Source organism: Acomys minous, assembly GCF_964271855.1.
Source record: "Acomys minous genome assembly, chromosome: 2".
Classification (NCBI taxonomy): domain Eukaryota; kingdom Metazoa; phylum Chordata; class Mammalia; order Rodentia; family Muridae; genus Acomys; species Acomys minous.
Window position 1 is genome coordinate 20,679,367 of NC_140484.1, and position 22,516 is coordinate 20,701,882.

A 22,516-nucleotide genomic window follows, 5' to 3' on the forward strand; every position below is an offset into this window, starting at 1 on the left:
ACATACATAGAGAAAATTTCTGAATTGATTACAAAGGGAAGAATAAGGTTGTGCCAACTGTCAGGGATGGACCCAGCAGAAATTGTAGTGCCTCTTACTGATTCTGAGATTATGCCATTATGGGTAATTAATGAAGACTGACAAAGAGCTTGTAGTAACTATTTGGGATACATTAACAATAGCTACCCAAAAAGCAAATGTATACAGTTTATAAAAAGAACTAATTGGGTCCTTCCAAGTATTGTAAAGATCCCAGGGGCACCCACCTTCTTCACTGATGAAAATAAATCATGTATGGCTGGTTATGTCTGATAAAATGACTAAGGTGATTAAGAGCCCATTATATCAGTTCAAAAATCAGAACTGTATGCAATCCTTATGATATTGTTAGGTTTTCCTGAATCTCTTAATATAATTACTGACTCTCAATATGCTGAAAGAGTTTTTTTGCATATAGAAACTGCTGAATTTACTCATGATAACTCAGAATTAACTACATTATTTATAGAATTGCAACAGGTCATCAGAAGCAAAAACTATCCCTTGTATATTACTCATATTTGATACCATACAGGTTTGCAGGTCCATTGGCTCAAGGAAATGAAGAGATCTACAAATTATTAATAGGTAATATATTTGAAGCCTCAAAATTTCATGAAAAACATCATGTCAATGGTAAGGGGTTGAAGAAAAGATTCGCTATTACTTGGCAACAAGCCAGAGAAATAATTAATAAGTGTCCTACATGTTCCTTGTATAATCAAATCCCATTACCTGCTGGAATTAACCCTAGAGGTACCAAAAGGAATGAAATTGGCAGATGGATGTGTTTCATTTTGCAGAATTTGGAGAGATGAGGTATGTGCATCATACCATTGATACATATTCAGATTTTTGATGGGCAACTTTCTTAAGTTCTGAAATGGCTGACTGTGTAATTACTCATTTGCTGGAAATAATGGCAATTAGGGGAATACCTGCACAAATCAAGATTGACAATGCTCTTGCATATGTGTCCCTTATTACAATATAAAACATGTTACTGGTATACCTCACAACCCCACAGGACAAGCAGTTGTGGAAAGAGCTAATTGTACCTTAAAAGAATTGCTTAGTAAACAAAAGGGAAGGGTAAAGACTCCCAGGGACTGATTAAATAATGCTTTTTTTTGACTCTAAATTTTCTTAATGTTAATGATGAAGGAACATCAGCTGTGGAGAGACACTGGGTGATAGAAAACACTGAGGAGCTGGGACAACCAATATTTTACAAATATTTGTCAAGTATGAAACAGAAACCTGCACTAGTTTTGAGATGGGGTTATGGGTATGCATATCTTTCCACAGAGAGTGAAAAAATATGGTCACCACCCTAACTTATAAAGATTAGATCTGACCATTTAGCAAATGAATCTTAAGAGCTACCTGGTTCTTACAACTTGACATTGTTTCATACAGCTTGGAGAACTAATGCCCTCTGCTGGCCTGTTAGTGTACATGCAGAGCCTTGTATTATTTGCAAAAAACAGGACAATGCTGAAGACAAAGCTGGCAGCCTGGGTGATTTAACCCCAAAAGAATGCCTCTGAAACCACAAGCAAAATGCCTTCACTGTTGTTTCCTTTAAAAATTATATATGTACTATTATACCTATATTAATGATTTCAAAAGTTTGCTTATATTCAGAGCAAAAAACAGGACAATGATAAAGACCAAACCTCCTCCTCTAGTGCTACTGGTTCCTCAGGAAATTGCATGCATATTGACAATAAAAGGGCTAGCCAAAAGGACGGATCCCAAAAAGACTGGACAAAAACAGATACAACTAGCTTTTCCAGTGCTTGGCCAATATATTATTTTTCAAGGGTACTCAAAAGATGTTTTTCTCTTAAACAGCATAAAGCAATTTTGAGAACATGATACCTCCCTTCCCGGTAGGTATGGTGGGTGTTTTTGGTGGGTTATCAATGCTCATTTTTGCCTAAGTGGGTTAGCTATAAATTAATAAAAGTTTCATTTAGGGATTTCTTTCTTCTATCTTTCTATCTTTTAAAAAATTTATTTACTTATTATGTATACAGTACTTGAAGGGAGGAAGAGGTATTAGATCACATTATTGATGGTTGTTAGCCACCATGTGGTTGCTGGGAATTGAACTCAGGACCTTTGGAAGAACAGCAGAACAATTAGCTCTCTTAACCTCTGAGCCATCTCTCCAGCTCCCCCCTTTCTTTCTCTCTTATCTTTCTATCCCATCTAATACTAAGGAAAAGGGGAAAGGAGAGGGAGGATATATGTTTATAGAATAAAAGGTAGATTATTGAATCTACTAGCTTCAAATAACTTACATTGGTATTGTAGATTGATGAAAATTTAAGACTATTTTGATTGATGGAAATTTGAGACTATTTTATTCAACTTTTGCTTCACATTGATAAAAACTTAAATTGTATATTGTTATTCAAGTTTTGCCTTATGTATTGTATGTTATATGTTGATAAAATCTTATTATAAGGAATAGATTGATAACTATAAGAATAGATAAAGAGTTGGTCTTCAAACTCTTCAGAGATCCACAGAATACGGCATTTAATGATGGAGGGCTTTCCTGACAGAGAGAGACATTTGTTCCTGGCTGCATCTCCATATACATCATTGAAGATGAGGGCATCAACAGATGAGGGTGACAGAATAGTCATTGGACTGAAGAACTGCTCTTCTCTTTTCTGCTGATGACAGACTGATTGCCCGCTATGATCAACAGTGATGCTAAGAAGTTGACTGTCCAGCTTTGCAGAGACTAGGTGGACCAGACCATCAAAATTCCTGCTTCACAAAACAATTTTTTGGATTTTTTGGGCCAATAAGGCTGAATACTGATTGCCCCAATGATGGAGAGAATCTGGTGATTGTCCAAGTGGTCAGCTCTCTCTGTTTTATCCACACATGGAAGTTGCTCACCGGTACTTCCTTTACATTAGATAGAATTTCCTTCTTGAGTCTCTGATGGGATTGAAGACTAGATAGCCACAGTGTCACTAGATGCTTTAGTTTAAGAATTAAAAACACGGGAGATCCAAGATGACGGTGAGCAGAGTGGACCGTGTTTAGAAGCTCCAGTAAATGATTCAGGGAAATGCACGGAATTCTGAACCAGGAACACCAAGCAATCATTGGCAGTGTCCCAAAGAAAATAAGCCCAGGGCCAGATGGTTTCAGTGCAGAATTCTACCAGACCTTCAAGGATGTGCTAATATCGATATTCTTCAAGCTACTACAAAAGATAAAAATGGATGGAACATTACCAAATTCATTCAATGAGGCCATAGTCACATTGATACCTAAACCTCACAAAGACCCAACAAAGAAAGAGAATTTCAGACTAATATCTCTTATGAACATTGATGTGAAAATACTCAATAAAATACTTGCAAAATGAATACAAGAACACATCAAAGATATCATTCACCATGACCAGGTAGGCTTCATTCCAGGCATGCAGGGATGGTTTAATATACAGAAATCCATCAATGTAATCCACCATATAAACAAACTGAAAATAAAAAACCACATGATCATCTCCTTAGATGCATAGAAAGCATTTGAGAAAATCCAACACCTATTCATGTTTAAAGTTCTGGAGAGAACAGGGATACAGGGCACATACCTAAACATAATAAAGGCTATATATAGGAAGCCAATAGCCAAAATCAAAGTAAATGGTGAGATACTTAAGGAAATGCCTCTAAAATCGGGAACAAACAAGGGTGCCTACTCTCTCCATATCTCTTCAATATAGTACTGGTAGTTCTAGCCAGAGCAATAAGACAACAAAAGGAGATCAAAGGGATCCAAATGGGAAAGGAGGAAGTAAAATTATCCCTATTTGCAGACGATATGATAGTGTACATAAGTGACCCCTAAAATTCCACCAGAGAACTCCTACAACTGATAAACACCTTCAGCAAATTGGCTGGATACAAAATTAACTCAAAAAAGTCAGTAGCCTTCCTATATACAAACAACAAGCATGCAGAAGAAGAAATAAGGAAAACTACACCCTTCATATTAGTCACAAGCAGTATAAAATATTTAGGAGTTACTCTAACCAAGCAAGTGAAGGACTTGTTTGAAAAAAATTTCAAAACTCTAAAGAAAGCGATTGAAGATGACATGAGAAGATGGAATGATCTTCCTTGTTCGAGGATTGGGAGAATTAACATAGTAAAAATGGCCGTCTTACCAAAAGCAATTTACAGATTCAATGCAATCACTATCAAAATACCTACACAATTTTTAAAGACATTGAAAGTTCAATTCTGAACTTCATATGGAAAAACAAAAAACCCAGAATAGCTAAAACAATCCTGTACAATAAAAGATCCTCCAGAGGAATCTCCATACCTGATTTCAAGCTATACTATAAAGCAACAGTAAATAAAACTGCATGGCACTGGCACAGCAATAGGCTGGTTGATCAGTGGAATCAAATTGAAGACCCAGATATGAATCCACACACATATGGCCACTTGATTTTTGACAAAGAAGCCAAATCTATTCAATGGAAAAAGGATAGAATCTTCAACAAATGGTGCTGGTCTAACTGGATGTCTACATGTAGAAAAATGCAATTAGACCCTTATTTGTCACCATGAACAAAACTCAAGTCCAAGTGGATTAAAGGCCTCAACTTAAAGCCAGAGATGTTAACTCAGTTAGAGGAAAAAGTGGGGGAAGAGCCTGGGACACATAGGCACAGGAAACAACTTCCTGAACAGTACACCAACAGCCCAGACCTTAAGGTCAACAATTAATAAATGGGACCTCATGAGGCGGAGAAGTTTCTGTAAGGCAAGAGACATTGTCAATACAACAAAGTGATAGCCTACAGACTAGGAAAAGATTTTCACCAACCCTACATCTGACAAAGGTCTAATATCCAAAATATATAAAGAACTCAAGAAATTAAACACCACCAAGCCAAATAACCCAATTGAGAAACGGGGCTCAGAACTAAACAGAGAATTCTCAACAGAGGAATGTTGAATGGCTGAGAAACACTTAAAGAAACACTCAACCTCCTTAGTCATCTGGGAAATACAAATCAAAACAACTCTGAGATTCCATCTTACACCCATCAGAATGGCTAAGATCAAATATTCCAGTGACACCACATGCTGGTGAGGATGTAGAGAGAGAGGAACACTCCTTCATTGCTGGTGGGAATGCAAACTAGTACAGCCACTTTGGAAATCTATGGCACTATATCAGAAAAATGGGAATAGGGCTTCCTCAAGACCCAGCTATTCCACTCCTTGGAACATACCCAGAAGATATTCCAGCACACAACAAGAACATTTGCTCAACCATGTTCATAGCAGCTTTATTCATAATAGCCAGAACATGGAAACAGCCGAAGTGTTCCTCAGTAGAAGAATGGATAAAGAAACTGTGGTACATATACACTATGGAATACTACTCAGCTATTAAAAACAAAGAATTCTCAAAATTTGTGGACAAATGGATTGAACTAGAAATGATCATAATGAATGAGTTAATCCAGAAGCAGAAAGACTCAAATGGTATATACTCACTTATATCTGGACACTAGCCCAAGGGATATGTCCCATAAAAGACTTCACTTACCAGGAAAGTGGGACAGAGGGGAGAACATCCTATTGGGACTCTAGGTGAGAGAAGCAAGGGAGAATGGGGAAATAGAAGGATCCAGATGGTCCTAGAAACCTACAAGAAGAACATTATGATGGACAGATCTGAGCCCACAGGTCCTACTCAAACTATGGCACCAGCCAAAGATAATACATACAGTAATCTTCAAACCCCTACTCAGATCTAGCCAATGGACAGGAAATTCTCCACAGTTGAGTGGAGAGTGGGGACTGACTTTCACATGAACTCTGGTGCCCCATATTTGACCACGTCTCCTGGATGGGGAGGCCTGGTGATACTCAGAGGAAGGATAGCAGGCTACCAAGAAGAGACTTGATACCCTATGAACATATACAGGGGGAGGAGGTCCCCCTCAGGAACAGTCATAGGGGAGGGGAGTAAGGGGAAAATGGGAGGGAGGGAGGAATGGGAGGATACAAGGGATAGGATAACAATTGAGATGTAATATGAGTAAATTAATAAAATATATTAAAAATAATTAAAAACACATTCATAGATTGATAATTGTAATTTCTAATGAAGAGACTTTAGAAAATGTTAGACAATAGGAAAATACTCTCTTTGATAGGACAGTGGAATACTTTCTCCAAGGTTATCAGATACAAAAGGACTGGGTTATGTATTTGATACCTGATACTTCTGTATATATGTATATTTGTGTGTATAGCTCTTTATTATCATTATTCTTTTTTTGGTTTTTCAAGACAGGGTTTCTCTGTGTATCCTTGACTGTCCTGGACTCACTTTGTAGACCAGACTGGCCTCGAACTCACAGAGATCCACCTGCCTCTGTCTCCCAAGTGCTGGGATTAAAGGCTTGCCCCATCACCACCTGCCCTCTTAATTATTTTTTTAAAAAAAGAGGGATCTGGGAAGAATTGTAGGCATTATCCCAGGTGAAGGTGCTTGGAAACACCATGGGGTACCCCACTGAGATTGACATTGGGATAGACTGAGTGGAGCCATCCTGGGTCTGGAAATCAGGAAATGGAGTCTACCTGGGGTTTGGTACCAGATGTGACCTCTGGTGGGGCGGCTTCCACAAGGGTTGTGGGCCTGGATATGATGACAAGGGGAGGATGCATGGTTGGGGATAGGCTGGCAGGCGCTCAGGGTGTGTCTGTGGTCTGAGGGTGGGGAGGTCTTACCTGGGGTTCTGCTTGATGGCTTGGCCTCTAGTGAAGGAGGAGGTTTCCATTGTATAGATGACTCCATCAGATTGTCATATGGATGAAGCTCTAGGTCATTTATTTGATTAATGATTATTGATCAAGAGATAAAGCACAATGGATGTCCTGGGATATTTAAATTCTTAGAGGACTGAGAATTAGACAGATTTGTATAAATAACAAGCTAATGCATGTTAGCAATGAGTACTTAATTTGGAGACAGATTGAAACAAATAAAAACCCACCAAAGGCTGATGATAACATCTCCTTGTACATAAAATGCCACTATGAATGGAAGACATAGCAGATGACGTAGCACAGGGCAGCAATGTGAAAAGGGTGGCCATTGGAGAGGTGCTATGTAGCTCTGAAGTTGAGGTAAGATTTAAGGAAATTTCTGGCTTTGGTCAACAGGGAATGTTACTTGTAGTGATCAAGTGTACACAAATTTTGAGGAGATTATATTGCCTTCTTCCTTTGATGGATTTATTAATTAGTCTATTAAGTTGTTAGTGTTTTTGTGGATTTCTTTTTTAAAGTTTTTTTTAATCTTTGTGAATTACACATCATGCTCTCCAATCTCACTCATTTCGTCATCACTCCATGTTATCCTTGCAACCTCCTCCACCAAAGAAGAAAACAACAACAACAACAACAACAACAACAACAACAACAACAACAACAAATCTTGGGGTGGAAGCTGTGGTGTGTGTCACACAGTACATCCTTTTGCCCATACATCTTTACTTGCAAATGTTCATTGTAATGTCATTGGTCTGATTCATGGCCTTTGGATTCTGTTACACTATCAGTACTACATCCTTAACCAGGATTATTCTTGGATATCCTGTTGTTGCCCTGTGTCATGGAAATCCTGCAACTTTGGTTCTGTAGAACTGTTCCCTTCACATGCTCCAGCAGTTCATAGATGGGTTAGATGCTAGGGTGGGCCAACACAAAGCCCTGGATATAGGCTCAGGTGGTAGGTGAGTTGGTCATTCCACCAGCTCTCCTGTGTCCAGGCCAGCACTACTGTGCTGCCCAGGCCAGCTGTGGGACTGCTCTCCAAGTGTTAAAGTGAGTGATGGGCAAGGCCAGCTCTCCTGCACTCATGCCCTGGGCACAGCTCTCCTATGTTGCCCTGATAAGGACAGGGCCAGCCCTTTGTAGTGCCATAGCTGGGGAGGGGTGGGGCCAGCTCTGAGCAGCTCTTGGATATCAATATCCTGCCAGAGGGCAGCCTAGAACAGGGTCATCCATAAGGCCTTTTATAATAACTTGAAACATGGACATCTACAGAGACCTCTGCTGTTGTAGGGCCAAGAACCCAGACATGGTCTTGGCAGCAGCAGGAGCCTGGACTTCATCATGGCCTCAGGGGGCAGTACAGGATATTCATATCAGACTGCTCCTCACTATTCTTTTATCTCTAGTTCTGTTTCCTTTTATTGTGCACACACCATTCAGCTTCTACTTCTCTAATATTGCTCCACCACTTACTTGCTCATCTTAGTTGTGCCTGGGCCTCTGGGTGTCTTCTGCCCTGCACACATCTTTCCTGGATTTCTTTAATGGATTTACTCATTTCCTCCAAATCCTAGTTTTTATTTTACTGGTTTTTTAAAAGGGGATTTACTCATTTTTTCCAATTATTAGTGTTTTCCTGGATTTTTAAAAGGGATTTATGAATTTCATCTTTAGTTGGTTTTAAGGTCTTTTCCTTGTGTTTCAGCTATGTTGAAATAGTTAGGGCCTGGTGTGTTAGGTTAGCTGGGCTCTGGGGCAGACATGTTGTCCTGGCTGTTATTGATTGTGGTCTTTTAAAAAATTTTAGTGATTATTGGAAATTTAATGTCATGAACCCTGAGCATCCTCACTTTCCATTCCTCCCAGGTCTATCCTCATACTTTTGGGACCTCCACCCCTAAAAAGTAGAAGATGATGATGATGAAGAGGGAGGAGTAGGAAGAGGAGGAGGAGGAAGAGGAGGAGGAAGAGGAGGAGGAAGAGGAGGAGGAAGAGGAGGAGGAAGAGGAGGAGGAAGAGGAGGAGGAGGAAGAGGAGGAAGAGGAGGAGAAGGAGGAGGAGGAGGAAGAGGAGGAGGAAGAGGAGGAGAAGGAGGAGGAGGAGGAGGAGGAGGAGGAGGAGGAGGAGGAGAAGAAGAAGAAGAAGAAGAAGAAGAAGAAGAAAGTTATGTTCAATTTGTATTGCCTATATACGACTGAATCATGGTCAAACTCCAGTGGCCAGGCCCTTAAGGAAAACAAAATCCTTCCTTACCTGCACCCCTGCCAAAAGCTATCAATACTGTAAAGCTGCACTTTAACATACTTACCACATTTGTGTGTGTGTGTGTGTGTGTGTGTGTGTGTGTGTGTGTGTGTGTGTGTGTGTGTTTCAATACAGGGTTTCTCTGTGTAGCCTTGGCTGTCCTGGACTCACTTTATAGACCAGGCTGGTCTTGAACTCACAGCAATCTGCTTGCCTTTGCTTCCCAAGTGCTGGGATTAAAGGTGTGTGCCATCATGTCTGGCTACTTACTACATTTTTAAGAGTTCTCCTCAGTGCCTTTCTGTCTGTAGTCATTAATACCATGGCAAAAGTAGCCCCCTTTCCCATTAGAGTCAGCAGGGGCATGGATCATGGACTTACACATGATTTCTGGCAACAGCATGAATCATGAACATCCACATGGTTCCTGGCGTCAGCATGTGCCACTGATCTCAGCATGGTCTCTTGTGGCAGTAAAGACCACGGACATCAACCTGACATTTGGTGCTGTAAATAAAGTCCATGAACACCATGACAACCCTTGCCAGCATCACCAGGAATGGCAATCCTTGCCTGACACAGCATGCATGGTTGGAAACTGGAAGCTGGATGGCTCAGTGACCTAGGGTAGAACCAAACACAACTAGCAAACACAAACAAACAAACAAACAAACACACAAAAAACAAAAAACCAATGAAATGATTCTTATTGACATTCTGCTATACTCATGGATCACTGGTGTCAGAGAGGCTTCCTCTGGCTGCTGTTATGAGTAGATGCAAAAACCTATAGACAAACATTAGGGAGAGCTCAAGCACTCGGAGGAAGACAGAGAGGAAAGATTGTAGCAGCCAGAGGGGTCAAGGGCACCAGGAGAACACAGCCCACAGAATCAGCTAAGCAGGGCTCACAGGGGCTCACAGAGACTGAATGGTGATTCTTTTGCTTGTTCTTGGGACTCTTTCCTTTCTAGTGGGTTGACCCATCCAGCCTTGATATGAAGGTTTGTGTCTAGTCTTATTACATATTGTTATGCCGTATTCGGTTGATATCCCTGGGAGGCCTGCTCTTTTCTGAAGGGAATTGGAAGAGCAGTAGATCTGGAGGAGAGGTAGTGTGGTAGGACTGGGAGGTGTGAAAAACAACTGGGGGCTGTGGTCAGGATGTATTGCAAGAGAGACAAGTGAATAAAAAGAAAAAGGAAAAAACATAGCCATCCATATTACACTCTAAAGAAGGGAGAGTTATGTTGAAATAGCAAACACATTGAAATGTAATGTTTGGAAATTGGCAGTTTTGTTTAAACAGGCCAAAGTATACTAAAGATAAAAAGGTCACACTCAAAGTCCAAACACGGTGTACTTTTTGGAGCAGCATTTATAGACCCTTGGAGTAAGCTCTCCAGTGCATTTACTGTAAGCGAGGCAATGGCTCTTTTCATCTTCCTGGGTATTTGCCTTTCTTGTTTGATTTTTCTTTTCCTATGGAATCAGCATCATGGTGAAGGGAAGCTCCCACCTGGACCCATTCCTCTACCATTTGTTGGAAATGTTTTCCAAGTGGATGTTAAAAATATCAGCAAGTCTCTGGGTATGGTAAGTGTGACCAACTTTTTCTTAGTGGTTTTCAGTGAGTGAATTATACATCCTCAGTACAAATAATATGTGGTCCTAGACTGCAAGCAGATGTTGCAGTCTGATACTTGGGGTCTCAACTGACTAATTTTGTTTCCTTGTCTTAAAATAAGTGTAGGTATGCAGGTTAACAGTACAGCAAGGAAAGATGCTTAATATCACTGTGGCTTACTTTGATAGAAAGAGATTCAGAGGTTTTCTTTGTGTTGACAGTCTTGATGTCTTTTTTCTGTTAATTGGCAAATTATTTTTTTGTTTAATTATTTTATTTTTGTACATATATATTTATATTATTACACACATATATAATAGATTATCTATGGCAAGAAGAACCATGACACAATCAAGAATTATATAAATGTTACATTCTTAGTGTTTTGGCTATTTGTATTTGACAGCCTTGAAGAAGACATCTTTCCTATCTTGGTGCATCCAAATTTCTGAATGTAAATAAATATACATCATATCTTGTCATTATCAACTTAAAACACCTATCTAGACCTAAAAACATCTTAACCCCTAAACAATTAAGCTTCATTGTAAAACTAAGCTACCTGGTCTTCAGCTCCCTTAGAGACTTGAGAAGGAGTAAACTTGATTATCTGAGTATGCCTTGAGTGCAGGTTAGTAGCTTTCCACATGAAAAGATGACAGAGACAATTTTCTATGTGAGCAGTCACCCAAAAGTCTCTATAATGCTGGAGCATCTTCTTCAGCCTTCTGGCCCAACACATCTGACAGACATATTTGTGAGACAGGAACTTGATGTTTTTTTAATAGGTGGAAAAACAAAGGCAAGGCTTTGTTGTTTGGATTTGCACAGCACAGTTTTATCAATGTTGAGAAAATTCTTAAGGACAGAGTACAATGCCCATTTGTTGCTGAGGAAATGGATCCAATTTGTGTTCTGGAAGTTGTTAAACTGCTCAAAGACAATCTCCTAGGATTCTGGATGAGTCACTTTGGTTCTGATGAGATGACTGCCCTCAGTTAGGGGGAATCTTCTTTGTAGAATGAGATGCCTGTAGAGCTCTGCTGTTTGTCCTGGTTTGGGATAATCATTAAAGGCTTCCAGTGCCACTGTAGAGGCTTAAAACAGAATCTGTGAGCTTGAGAGGACCTCAGTTACATCAATGGTTTCAACCTTTATGCAGTAGTATTAGCCTCTTAGGATAAACACTTGAGTGCTTACTTAGCCGACACTCAGAGTAAAACAGTAATTGAACCACTTTCAATTTAGTCAAGGAGATGGCTATGAACTGAAAGCAGAGATATTAAGATTTACCCTGATTTTAGTTACTTATCAGAAATCTTCAGGCCCAAGTCAAGAGTGAATGTGAGTGTGTAGAATATACATATATGTGCATGCACTTACATGTGTGTGCATTTGTGTGTTTGAGTGTGGGCCCACATGTACTACAGTAAGTACAGGACAGTCAGAGGACAGTCGTGGGTATTTTACCTGCATGCCTTTTTGAGATAGTGAGTGTCATTTGTCAGTCACTGCTCTGCATCTCAGGCTCCTTGGTTGTGAGCTTCTGTGTGTCTCTCCCTTCTTGTAGTGGGAGTACTAGCATTGCACGTGTGCATGACTGTGCCTGGTTTTACATGAGCACAGCGAATGCTTTATACACAGAACCATCTCCCTAGCACAAGAATGAAAAGCAAATTTTAATGCAAACCCAAGCCAGCCCCTAACTGTGCTCTATGTAGAGATAGAAGGAAACTGAATCCAGGAAGTGATTTGTAACACTGTCAGGGGGAGAATAGTTGGTGTCCATATCCTGTCCCAGGTCCCTTCTCAGTACAGCAATTATTCTCTGATGAACTGAAGTGCAGATGGAACTGTGCACAGTTACAAAACTACTAATGCATAAGTTCTCAAGTCTAAACTTTTCTAGAGGATATAATTACTTGACATCAAGGACATAACCAAGTAATTCTGAGAGTTCTTATATAAAATATTCTGGATAATGAGTCAATGATTTCTCTACCATTGACTCACATGACAGTCACTCCCTGAAACCTGAAGGAAGGACCAGAAGTCTAGCTTTCTCATGAGACAGTGAGCCACCAGAGCACTGCTGCCCCAACAGCTCCTTCTTCCTGCATTGGGAGCTCTGAATTAGCTTAGGGAAAGTTTTAAAGTCTCTCTGAGCTTTGCGGTCTATTTCTTGAATAAGCAATGAGTCCTCACAGGTTACTTAACTGTGTTTGCTTTAAACAGTGATGAATGACATCTTGGCATCAGATGCCACACTCTGTGTGTGCAGCAAGTTTTAAGGGTGACTGAAATTTGTAAAGCCATATAGAAGGTACAGTCTGGAGAGCAGGCATGCCTATCCCGCTGTGTTCTTAGTACTCTTAAACCTCAGAGACCTCAGTGTAAAGATGACATACAGAATGCATGATGGGAGATGAGTATTAGTGTACAGGTAGGTTGACTGAGAGAACTGTCCCTTTCCCAGGAAGATAATTACATTGTTTATTGTAAGAGTAGGCAGGAAGAGAAATCTGATGCAAATGTAGGTTTGACTGGAAAAGGTAAAAGTAAAATTTGAGCAAATGTGTATCACAGTCTCTGTCAGGTAGTAAGAACCAGGTAGGCAAGAGCATAAAAACAATGGCTATTTAAATGCTGTTTCTTATTAAACTATGGGATTTAAAGTCAACGAGTGGGTCACTATTAAAATACCTCTTTGGTATGAAGGAGACTATTTCCCTCACTGATCACCCCTGCTTCGTTTCTAGCTGGCGAAAGAGTATGGCCCTGTGTTCACTGTGTATCTGGGCATGAAGCCCACTGTGGTGCTGCATGGCTACGAAGCACTGAAGGAAGCTCTGGTTGACCGTGGAGATGAGTTTTCTGGCAAAATGCAATCGTCGTTACTCAGTAAAGTCCGCCAAGGATTAGGTACGGCGCTGTGTTGGGACACATTCAGGACTGGACAGGTGGCAATGAAGCTAAATAGGGAAGGAAACTGAGAAACTTCAAGCACTTATAAACCCATGAATAATTTTGTAAAAATGCAAAACAAGATAGCATATGAAAAACATTTTGCTTTTGTCATGTGGCCATCTTCGTTCCTGACTCTGTCCCTCATACTGATTCCCTTCTCCCCAGTAGCCCCAATCTCAGCTTTCACATATCCCCTCCTCACACATCCCTTCTTCCTTCCTCATGGGCTTTCTTCTTTCACTGTACACATATGTAGTCATGTACACACACACACACACACACACACACACACACACACACACACACACACACAGCCCCCCCACCACACACACACACATAAACACGCAAACATGCACACACTCATCTAGGTTTTCTATAAACAAAAAATTCTGGTATTTCTTTTGAAGAGTCTGGTTTCTTTTTTTTGGGATAGTAATTTATACTTTCATTTTCCTATAAATGTGATTTCATTTTCTTTATGCTTGTCTAAATTTTGATTAACATGCATTAGTAGATTTTAGTGGCATTTGGTGTGATATTTCCAAACACAGGTACAGCATCCACTGATGAATTTGCCTCCCTTTCCTCACATTTTCCCACCCCATGCTGACCTCTGTGATCATTAGTGAAATGTGTTGTTAATAAGGAATCATTTCCCCATTTAAAAATTTTTACATACACTGTTCCATGAAGCATTAAGTTTGAACTTGTAACTAGGGCATGCCCATTTTATACCACAGCCAGTAAGCATAATGGTGAAGATACTAAGACAAAAGACAGGAAAAGAAAGTGACAAGATACCTTAGTTCTTAAATAGTCTGCTTCATGGTCTGAGTATGGAACTATATGATTTTAAAAATGTGTGTATTGTAGGAACCATCATATATAGGAATATTTGTAGACTTTGATCCACTCTTTTATCTTTAGACTTGTAAGGAATATGTGAATATTGTGGAATGGGAGAAAAAGCACAACCATGCTCTCAGTGTTTATGTATGGCATTGATATTAGAAATACTTTTTCCTTTAAATTATTTTTGAGATTGTTGCTTTTCAAATTTATGGCTCCCCTTCACAGTGATTGCTGTTAGATGTATGTAAGTAAGTAAGTAAGTATGTATGTATGTATGTATGTATGTATGTATGTATGTATGTAATTGTTACCTGTATGCATTTTTCAGGGCTGAGCATTTGTGTTGCATAAGCAGTCAATATGCAGAGTTATGGGGCACAGCCCTAATGGAAACATCTACAAAGTTTTCCTGCACCTAAGGCTGAGGGAATGTTGTGGAGAACGGAGGGAAAGACTGGAAGAGGCACAGGATTGGGCATTTTGCTGTGAGAGTGTGTCTCCCAATAATGTCAGAAGCTATATCCATAAGTCTCACCAACATGACATCCTAGATATGAGATGAAAAATGTTGGCGCCAACAGACATGCCAAAGTGGATGGAGAAAAGCCCTTTTAGCCTCAACACTACACAGAGAACTACAGCCAACGGAGAGTGCAAGAAGTAGTTTGCCCCAGGAAACTATTTCAACTAATTAGAAATGTCTTAAAAACTTAGGTGAAGATGTTTTTCAAGTCACAACGAGAGTATATTCTTGCAAATATCTTAGGTAAAACTAGTCTAAGTTGAAAACATGGTTATGATAGTTAACCTACCAAGCACTGTGGCCTTACATGGCATGTTGCAGAGTATTGTTTTATGGCTAATCAGGGGGTCTGGCATGCTGCCCAAGACTCGGAGGGCATATTATAACACATGTCAACAACCTAAGAAAGAGGACCAGTGAATATTCATATTATGATTTATACTGATCATGTAGCTATTTCCTACTTGTTCATAGAGCAAAATCCATAAGCTGAAACAATAATAGCTGAAAATCAGCTCTACATCATTTATTGATTTTTGGAGCTGGCATTAGGCTGCCCAGTCTTCTGATGGAGAACTGAGTGTTGGTACAAATCATGAGGGAGCCTCTGCTCATCTGTATTGTTCTCTCAGACTTCCTTGACACGTTTATTTTTTTATGGGGTTATCTTTAACTTTGACCATGTTTTGAATTTAGACAATTTATATTGAACTTTCTAGATGGAAAGATCACACATTACACATGCAAGAGTTTAAGCAAGCAGAGTGAATTTTAATCCACAAAGAGCAACTTGTCAATTGCTATACATATCCCTTATATGAGGAACATAGAGTTGTGAGATCCCTTCCAAAGCTGAAGTTTCTGCCCCCACCCTCAGTTTCCTCTCCAGGCCTTGGACATGCTAAGCAACCATTTAACCACTCAGTCATGTTCCAGGATCCGTTGTTCTGAAGATGTTTGTAAAATTCACAAGTAGAAAAACCTAGCCCTGACTTTGCCTCACCACAATTTAATATCTGTGTGATCAGAGACGAAATATTTTGCTGACAACTTCCTTGTCAGAAAAATGGAGGAGACTAAAGATTCACAGAGTTACACTGAGGTTTTGGGAAGCCGGTGGAGGAAACAAGCTCTTCAGTATGGGGAACCTAGAGTCCTGGTGGTGCAATCCTAGGTTGCCTTAAGGGAGGTGTCAGGTAAGGTGTGGCTGACACAGACATGTCGGCGATGCCAGCATAGGAGTCAGCATTGTTTCTTGAGATGAGTTACTGAACTACAATTCATGATAATGGATTTATTTTTGTCCCAACAGGCATTATCTTCAGCAATGGGGAAATATGGAGGCAAACACGGCGTTTCTCCCTCATGGCCTTAAGGGATATGGGGATGGGAAAGAAAACTATTGAAGACCGAATTCAGGAGGAAGCCCTTTGCCTGGTTGAAGCATTGAGAAAAACCAATGGTGTATATCTTTTTCTATAATTAACAGATTGGGAAGATAAGTTGTTATTACGAATAGGCTTTTTTTTTATAAACAATCGTGAAACCAGAAATGTAATGGAAGTTTACTTTGCCCTCAAGACAACAGCAAACATTGAAGTAACTCTAACGCCAGCCTTTCTGAGACACAAGCTGACTAGCTTTTGCCTAACTAACTTTGAGTATTATCCACGATTATTTTTAAAAATGTGATTATGGAACACGATAAAGCTACAGAAAACAGGATTTAAAAAAAAAAGTTAGAAATGGAAGTAGCACAGAAAACTTGGGCCCTTGTTTCACATCTCTTGTCTCTGGCCTAATACCTTTTTTTTCTGGGCATCTCTACTAAAGCTTGCCTCTCATTTCCTCTGCCCTCTCATCTCTTTCTTCTGGATAAGTGTCACCCTGAGCTGCTGGCTTTGTCTACTATTACTACACAAGCCACACCACTGCGCAAGGAAGCTCCTCTTGCCCTACTTGAACTCGGTCACACGAGCAAGGATGCTCTCCTCTGTGATTTAGAACATATTTTTTCTCTCTCTTTCCCATTCTGCTTGGGGATGCCATGGATGGAAATTCTCATCACAAGGATACTTTATCCACCTCAGCTACTTTCTCATCCTTCTCCAGGAGTCTGTAGTCCCGCCGGCTATCTCTCAGATCCCACATGCAGTCCTCAGAGTCTTTTCTCATGTCCCTCCAAAATTTCCTCTCCTCCCTTGGAGCTGCCTGCTCTGTCTCTTTCTTAAGCCCTCCTAGGTCTCTCTCCCGCCCCCAAGGAAGAAGGGGGGCAGCCTCCTTTTGCAACTTCTATATGCCCAAGCCTGTTCAGGCCACCAACTGCTCGCTCTCTCTCAGAGCCCTTTACAAATTCCCTCCAGCAGATTTTCGTTTTTCAACCTTCTGTCTCCCGTTTTGGGACCACAAACAGCTTGGCCTCCACACAGACCAATGGCCCAAGATTAACAGGCTCCGTTTTCAAATTCTCCCATATGGTAACAGCTTCTGCCATTATACAAATGATCCCCAAATCTCTTATACTGCCATACTTCCAAGTCTCTTATCTCTAACATATTTCTGCTTCCCACTCTTAAGATTCTTTTATCTCTACAATTTCTTTGCACTTTGTTCTCAAAAAATCTCTTTTAAATTTTTTTTAAATTTAATTAATTTATTCAGATTACAGCTCAATTGTTATTCCATCACCTGTAGCCTCCTGTTCCTCCCTCTCTCCCTCCCTCCCTCCCTCCTTCCCTCCCTCTCTCCCACTTTCACCCTATTCCCCTCCCCTAGGTCTATGACCGAGGGGGACCTTTAAGTCTCATCTTGGTAGCCTGCTTATTCTTTCTTTGAGTGCCACCAGGCCTCCCCAACAAGGGGAGGTCGTCAAATATGAGGCACCAGAGTTCATGTCGGTTAGTCCTCACTCTCCACATAACTGTGGAGAATGTCCTGTCCATTGGCTAGATCAAAGTAGGGGTTAATGTTTACTACTTGTATTGTCCTTTGTTAGTGCAATAGTTTGAGCAGATGCCCCTGGGCCCTGATCCAGTCGTCACGATGTTCTTGTAGGTTTCTAAGACCCTCTGGATCCTTCTATTTCCTTATCTCCTATATTTCTCTTACCAGTAGTCCCAGTAGGATGTCCTCACATCTATCCCAATCTCCTGCTAAGTGAAGACTTTTGTGGGACATGCCTTTTGGGCTAGTCCCAATTTAAGTGAGCATATATCATGTGAGTCTTTTCTGCTTCTGGGTTAACTCACTCAGTATGACCATTTCTAGTTCTATCCATTTGTCCACACATTTTGGAATTTCTTTGTTTTTAATAGCTGAGTCGTGTTCCATAGTGTAAATGTACCACAGTTTCTTGATCCATTCTTGAACTGAGGGGCATTTAGGCTGTTTCCAGTTTCAGGCTATTATGAATAAGGCTGCAATGAACATGCACATATGTCCTTGTTGTGTGGTGGAACATTTTCTGGGTATATTCCAAGGAGTGGAATAGCTGGGTCTTGAGGAAGCCCTATTCCAAGTTTTCTGAGAAAGCACCAGATAGATTCCCAAAGTGGTTGTACACGTTTGCATTCCCACCAGCAATGAAAGAGTGTTCCTCTTTCTCCACATCATTGCTAACATATGATGTCACTTGAATTTTTGATCTTAGCCATTCTGATGGGTGTAAGATGGAATCTCAGAGTTGTTTTGATTTTCATTTCTCTAATGACTAAGGGCATTGAGCATTTCTTTAAGTGTTTCTTAGCCATTCAGTATTCCTGTATTGAGAATTCTCTGTTTAGTTCTGAGCCTCATTTCTCAATTGGGTTATTTGGTTTGATAGTGTTTAATTTCTTGAGTTCTTTATATATTTTGGATATTAGCCCTTTGTTAGATGTAGGATTGGTGAAGATCTTTTCCCAGTCTAAAGGCTTTTGTTTTGTTCTGTTGAGAGTGTCTTCTGACATACAGAAGCTTCTCAGCCTCATGAAGTACCATTTATTAATTGTTGGCCTTAAGGTCTGGGCTGTTGGTGTTCTGTTCAGGAAGTTGTCTCCTGTGCCAATGTGTTCCAGGCTCTTCCCCACTTTTTCTTCTAACTGATTTAGTGTCTCTGGTTTTATGTTGAGGTCTCTTTTTTTTGTCTTTTTGAGACAAGGTCTCTCTGTGTTAGCCATGGCTGTCCTGGACTTGCTTTGTAGACCAGGCTGGCCTCAAACTCACAGTGCCTGCCTCTGCCTCCCTAGTGCTGGGATTAAAGGTGTGCGCCATATATTGAGGTCTTTAATCCACTTGGACTTGAGTTTTGTGCATGGTCTAATCACATTTTTCTACATGTAGACATCCAGTTAGGCCAGCACCATCTGTTGAAGATGCTATCCTTTTTCCATTGAATAGATTTGGCTTCTTTGTCAAAAATCAAGTGACCATATGTGTGTGGATTCATTTCTGGGTCTTTGATTCGACTCCATTGATCAACCAGCCTATTGCTGTGTCAGTACCATGCTATTTTGATTACTGTTGCTCTATAGTACAGCTTGAGATCAGGAATGGAGATTCCTCTGGAGGATCTTTTCTAGGATCCTTGTATAGGATTGTTTTTAGCTACTCTGAGTGTTTTGTTTTTCCATATGAAGTTGAGAATTGACCTTTCAATGTCTTTAAAAATTGTGTAGGTATTTTTATAGGGATTGTATTGAATCTGTAAATTGTTTTTGGTAAGATGGCCATTTTTACTATGTTAATTTGCCTGATCTACAAATAAGGGAGATCCCTCCATCATCTGATGTCATGTTCAATCTCTTTCTTCAGAGATTTAAAGTTTTTTTCAAATATGTCCTTCACTTGCTTGGTTAGAGTTACTCCTAAATATTTTATATTGCGTGTGGCTAATGTGAAGAATGTGGTTTTTCCTGATTTCTTCCTCTGCATGGTTGTCATTTGTATATAGGAAGGCTACTTACTTTTTGGAGTTAATTTGGTATCCAACCAATTTGCTGAAGGTATTTATTAGCTGTAGTAGTTCTCTGGTGGAATTTTGGGGACCACTTATATACACTATCATATCATCTGCAAATAAGGACAGTTTGACTTCCTCCTTTCCCATTTGGATTCCTTTGATCTCCTTTTGTTGTTTTATTGCTCTGGCTAGAACTTCAAGAACTATATTGAGGGGATATGGAGAAAGCGAGCAGCCTTGTCTGTTCCCCGATTTTAGAGGAATTTCCTTGAGTATCTCTCCATTTAATTTAATGTTGGCTATTGAGTTTGCTGTATATAGCCTTTATTATGTTTAGGTATGTGTTTTGTATCTCTGATCTCCTCAGAACTTTAACAAGAATGGGTGTTGGATTTTGTCAAATGCTTTTTCTGCATCTAAGGAGATGATTATGTGTTTTTTCTTTCAGTTTGTTTATATGGTGGATTACATTGATGCATTTCCATATATTAAGCCATCCCTGCATGCCAGGAGTGAAGCGTACCTGGTCATGATGAATGATACCTTTGATATGTTCTTGTATTCATTTTGCGAGTATTTTATTGAGTATTTTTGCATCTATATTCATAAGATAAATTGGTCTGGAAATCTCTTTTTTTGTTGGGTCTTTTGTGGTTTAAGTATCAACGTGACTGTGGCCTCAAAGAATGAATTTGGTAATGTTCCGTCCATTTCTATCTTTTGGAGTAGCTTGAGAGTATCAGTATTAGGTCTTCTTTGAAGGTCTGGTAGAATTCTGTGCTAAAACCATCTGGCCCTGGGCTTATTTTGGTTGGGAGATTATGAAGGATTGATTCTATTTCTATAGGAGAGATAGGACTATTTAATTTATTTATCTGATCTTGATTCAATTTTGGCAAGTGGAATTGTTGAAGAAAATTGTCCATTTCCCTTAGATTTTCAAATTTTGTGGCATATATGCCTTTGAAGTAGGATCTTATGATTCTTTGTATTTCTTCAGTGTCTGTTGTTATGTCTTACTTTTCATTTCTGATTTTTTTTTATGTGGATAGTGTCTCTCTGCCTTTTAGTTAGTTTGGCTAACAGTTTGTCTATCTTGTTGATTTTCTCAAAGAACCAGGTCCTGGTTTTGTTGATTCTTTGGATTGTTCTCTTTGTTTCTAATTTATAGATTTCAGCACTGAGTTGGAGTATTTCCAGATATCTACTCCTCTTGGGTGCTTCTGCTTCTTTTTTTGCTAGGGCTTCCAGTTGTGTCATTAAGTTGCTTATGTGAGATATTTCCAATTTTTTTATAAAGGCACTTACTACTATGAATTTTCCTCTTAGTACCGCTTTCAATGTGTCCCACAAATTTGGGTATATTGTACCTTCATTTTCATTGAATTTCAGGAAGTCCTTAATTTCTTTCTTTATTCTTCCCCGACCCAGGTGTCATTTAGTAGAGAGTTGTTTAGTTTCCATGTGTTTGTAGGCTTTTGTTATTTCTGTTGTTGTTGAAGTCCAGCCTTAGATCATGGTGATCTGATAGGATGCAAGGTATTATTTCAATCTTCCTGTATCTCTTGTGGCTTGCTTTGTGATCTATTATGTGATCAATTTTGGAGAAGGTTCCATGCAGTCATGAGAAGAAGGTATGATCCTTTTTGTTTGGGTGAAAAGTTCCATAAATATCTATTAGGTCCATTTGATTTATAACATTGGTTAATGATGTTATTTTTTGGCTTAGTTTTTGTTTCAACGACCTATCCTTCAGTGAAAGTGGAGTGTTGAAGTCTCCCACTATTAATGTGTGGGCATCAATGTGTGGTTTAAGCTTTGTTAATAGTTTTTTTTTTTTTTTTTTACAAATGTGGGTGCCCTTGTATTTGGAGCATAGATGTTCAGAATTGTGATGTCATCTTGCTTGATTTTACACTTGATGAGTATGAAGTGTCCTTCCTCATCCCTTTTGATTAATTTTGGTTAAAAGTCTATTTTATCAGATATTAAAATGGCTACACCAGCTTTCTTCTTGTGACCGTTTGCTTGGAATATTTTTTCCAGCCTTTTACCCTGAGGTAATGTCTGTTCTTGTGGGTGAGATGTGTTTCTTGAATGCGGAAGAATGTTGGATCTTGTTTATGTATCTACTCTGTTAGTCTGTGTCTTTTTATTGGAGAACTGAGACCATTGATGTTGAGAGATATTAATAACAAGTGACTCTTAAGTCCCTTTATTTTTGATGTTGGTTACAGCAGAGAGTTTGTGTGATTTTTTTTTTGCGATGGTGTAGTTATTTATTTCCTGTGTAGTTTTCATTGCAACTTGTCCCTTTGGGGTGGAGTTTTCCTTCAATAACTTCTGTAAAGCTGTATTTGTGGATAGGTACTGTTTGAATTTGATAGGTTCGCCATTGTATGCTACTTGGCCCTTTTCTCTTGTTCCTTTTAATATTTTTCTCTTCTCTGTATATTTTCTGGTTTTTTAGTATGTGG

At 39.6% G+C, this 22,516-nt stretch overlaps 1 protein-coding gene across 1 annotated transcript in view; it reads left to right on the forward strand.

Moving 5' to 3' along the window:
* Positions 1–10,555: 10,555 nt before the first annotated feature.
* LOC311582256 (cytochrome P450 2C70-like) overlaps positions 10,556–22,516 on the forward strand; it is a 34,724-nt gene continuing 22,763 nt past the window's right edge. The window contains exons 1-3 of the mRNA XM_084755217.1: positions 10,556–10,727; positions 13,518–13,680; positions 16,413–16,562. Of these exons, the coding sequence (XP_084611343.1) occupies positions 10,560–10,727; positions 13,518–13,680; positions 16,413–16,562 (481 nt within the window). The 5' untranslated portion in view covers positions 10,556–10,559. The remainder of the gene's footprint in view (positions 10,728–13,517; positions 13,681–16,412; positions 16,563–22,516) is intronic.